The sequence below is a fragment of the Mandrillus leucophaeus genome, unplaced genomic scaffold (assembly GCF_000951045.1).
Source record: "Mandrillus leucophaeus isolate KB7577 unplaced genomic scaffold, Mleu.le_1.0 Scaffold44, whole genome shotgun sequence".
In the NCBI taxonomy this organism is placed as follows: domain Eukaryota; kingdom Metazoa; phylum Chordata; class Mammalia; order Primates; family Cercopithecidae; genus Mandrillus; species Mandrillus leucophaeus.
Window position 1 is genome coordinate 343,733 of NW_012104698.1, and position 3,434 is coordinate 347,166.

Sequence of the window (3,434 nt, forward strand, 5' to 3'; positions counted from 1 at the left end):
GCATCAAGGAGGGGAGCCAGGTTCTTTTTAAAGACGGACCCCACTTAAAGGCCTGTTATATGGGACCAGGACCATGCTGTGAGGCAAATGTTTTTTCTACTCTGTCAGCATTTGGATTTAGAAAATCTAAAAAATAAAAACCACACCACATTCCCAGGGTTCATGACCACACAGCCGTGTGAAGCATCCACACGGGCAGTATGGCCTCCATCCCCTGAACATGGGGGCGCTGAGCCTCCCTGCACGGGGCCAGGCTGCTGGGGCCGTAACGAATCCCATTCAGAGGAGGAGCGGGGCCCAAGTGCTCCTTGTCCAGCTGGCGGGTCCTGGCCTGGGTGGTTCTGGTCCGAGTACCTCATAGATGTGGTAGAGGTTGGAGCCTTCATCTGGCCAGTAGTGGTAGCACTGCCGGACACCGTTCTCCGTGAGGGGCGTCAGCATGACGATCACCACGCAGCCGCTCTCCCACACCATCTGTGGACAAAGAAGGCCCGTGGCCACCGCGTGACTGTCTCATCACCGCGTGACATGTGTAATTACTGCACTCGGAAGCACAGTCCAAATTTATTCCATTCATAGGACATTTATTTCATTTTCTCAGACATGTTTACTCCGCAGCTGCCTAAGTGTCTCTGAATGCACTGGCCCATACTTTGCATGTTCCATGAAATATTAGAAATCCCCGCAAATTTATCCCATGCCATTTAGAGCTTCCTCAGTTCTAGGTTCAGTTGTGTGGCTTTCCAACTTTTGATCTATAAGGGAAACTATAATGCCACACATAACAGCCAGCGCTTCTCCAGGTGGTGCAAGTGGAACTCGGCCGACACCCTCGCTTGCTGGTGGCTGGCATCATTTTGCTCACCTAGAGAAACGTTTTGCTTTGTGAAGCTGCTGTCCTATCAGAAGCAGTCTCCCAAAGGCTTCTTTTCAAAGTACATCACGGAAAGCAGCACTGTACTGCTGCAATTTCATTTGTTTATACCGAAATATGGCAACACTATTCAGATTAAAGCAAATACCAAATTGATTTACTAATTCTTATTAGCCACATTGAAACACAATAAACAAAAGCACATTTAAACACACAGAAATGACAAAGACACAAAGCCCTCTGACCTCGCTTCTTTGCAAACACAACTGGCTACTTGTGGCTCTAAGCCTCCATCTTAACATTTACAGCCTAATTACCCAAAACCATTAATCCTGTGGGGCACACTGATGTGGCATGTGTAGATTTTTATTAGCATATTAAATTATAGAGTGAAGAGGGTCTGCTTTTTCTGCAATGGGTTACATTAACTTGGCAGAAATGTTTGTAAGCAACTGCATTTAGATGTAAATTTGGTATCCAAGACAGTTTCTATTTCTTTTAAAAACAGATACAAAAATCCAATTAAGATCTTGTTATTTAAAAAACCCTCATATCTCAAATATAAAATGCTGTCATTGTAGTGCATGTTACTGAATTCCACATTCATATTTTAAAAACCAGACATATACATGATATTTTCCTCTTTTAATATTGATTTATGTTCTCATGGGGCTGAAATAGGGCACCTCACTGTGTATCATTTACATTGGAAGCTAACGGAACCAACTGAAGTATTTACGAAAAGCCCACAAATAAATATGAATTATGCTCAAATTCGCGCACTTCCTTTCTCCTTAGTGCCCATCCAACAACAAGATGAGAATTCAAAGCGTGTTTCTTACGCTAAGCTTTTCAGGCTTTCAAACCTGCTCCTCCAAATCGGTACTTCCATCACATAACAATTTAATGTGCCTTCAGAAGGTGGAGAAGCTCATGGAAGCCATTACGAAAATGAGGAAAAACACAGATTTTATGAGTGTAATAAAAATACAATGATCTAGACCACAAACTAATCATCCGGCACTCGGCTCCTTGCCGCCCTAGTGTGACATTACGGAGCCCCGTCGACTGGGGGGATCCGCGCGGCCTAGAAGCCGCGCTCATTGGCTCTCGCGTCCGCCCTTCATTACGGGGCGCCTTCCCGGCTCTCTGAAGATTTGGTTAAGATTAAATCCAAATGAAACTTAATTTAAACAAACAATCCCAAAGGCACTCTGGGGAATAATATTTCTTTTTAGGTCACTGTGTATAAAAGCAGAGAGGGGAATTTACTAAATCAAACAAATAGGCAGCCCTATTGGGCACCAATATTACAAGCTGTTCACGGATCTGATTACATTATCTTGTGTTCCTTCGAATCAGTACATAGCAACCCAATCTAGGAGGGAAACTACGGCATTTCTCCATCTGTTTCCAGCCTTCAACAGCAGCGCCTGACCAGTTAACCTCACAATATATCGCAAAAATCCGTTTGGATTTTGGCACGAATACAGAATATCAGTAAAAATCCCAGTCAAGTAAGGTTCAATTTCTAATTGGGGAGAAGTTTCACTATTTTCTTTCTCATTGGCTTGGTCTTTGTTGACAGGTGAAATACAGAAAGTGCTCACCCCTGGCACCTGTGACCTCATTTGGATACAGGATTTTCAGACGTAATCAAGTTAAGGTTGGTTTGTGTCACAAATCTTTGAGAAATCTAAGACTTTCTTTCAGGAAGTAAATAATGACCCAGGGTCCTTGTTTAATCTTAATGCAGTTCATTGGAATAGGCAGTTTACAAAACTGTATTGTTGAATTCCAGAAATGACCATTTCTAGCACTTCCTGTTTGGTGAAGGGTAAGAGAACACGGCCCCCATGGCCACGTGCACAGCTGAGCACCTGCACACCCGAGCACCTGCACAAGTGAGCACCTGCACACCCGAACACCTGCACACCCGAACACCTGCCCACCCGAGCACCTGCACAGCCGAGCCCCTGCACAGCCGAGCCCCTGCACAGCCGAGCACCTGCACAGCCAAGCACCTGCACAGCGGAGCACCTGCACAGCCGAGCACCTGCACAGCGGAGCACCTGCACAGCGGAGCACCTGCACAGCCGAACACCTGCACAGCGGAGCACCTGCACAGCCAAGCACCTGCACACCCGAACACCTGCACAGCTGAGCTGAGCACCTGTACAGTCGAGCACCTGCACACCCGAGCACTTGCACACCCGAGCACCTGCACACCCGAACACCTGCACAGCTGAGCTGAGCACCTGTACAGTCGAGCACCTGCACACCCAAACACCTGCACACCCGAGCACTTGCACACCCAAACACCTGCACAGCCGAGCACTTGCACACCCGAACACCTGCACAGCCGAGTACCTGCACAGACAAGCACCTGCACACCCAAGCACCTGCGCAGCTGAGCACCTGCACACCTGAGCACTTACACACCCGAGCACCTGCACAACTGAGCACCTGCACACCTGAACACCTGTACACCCAAGCACCTTAACAGCTGAGCACCTGCACAGCCGAGCACCTACACACCTGAGAACCGGCACAAGTGAGC

General features: G+C 47.3%; 1 protein-coding gene across 1 annotated transcript in view; it reads right to left on the bottom strand.

Moving 5' to 3' along the window:
- The window catches only part of LOC105549455 (receptor-type tyrosine-protein phosphatase N2-like), a 559,495-nt gene that overhangs the window by 47,653 nt on the left and 508,408 nt on the right, over positions 1 to 3,434 (bottom strand). The window contains exon 8 of the mRNA XM_011994008.1: positions 355 to 474. Coding sequence (XP_011849398.1) covers positions 355 to 474 — 120 coding nt within the window. The remainder of the gene's footprint in view (positions 1 to 354; positions 475 to 3,434) is intronic.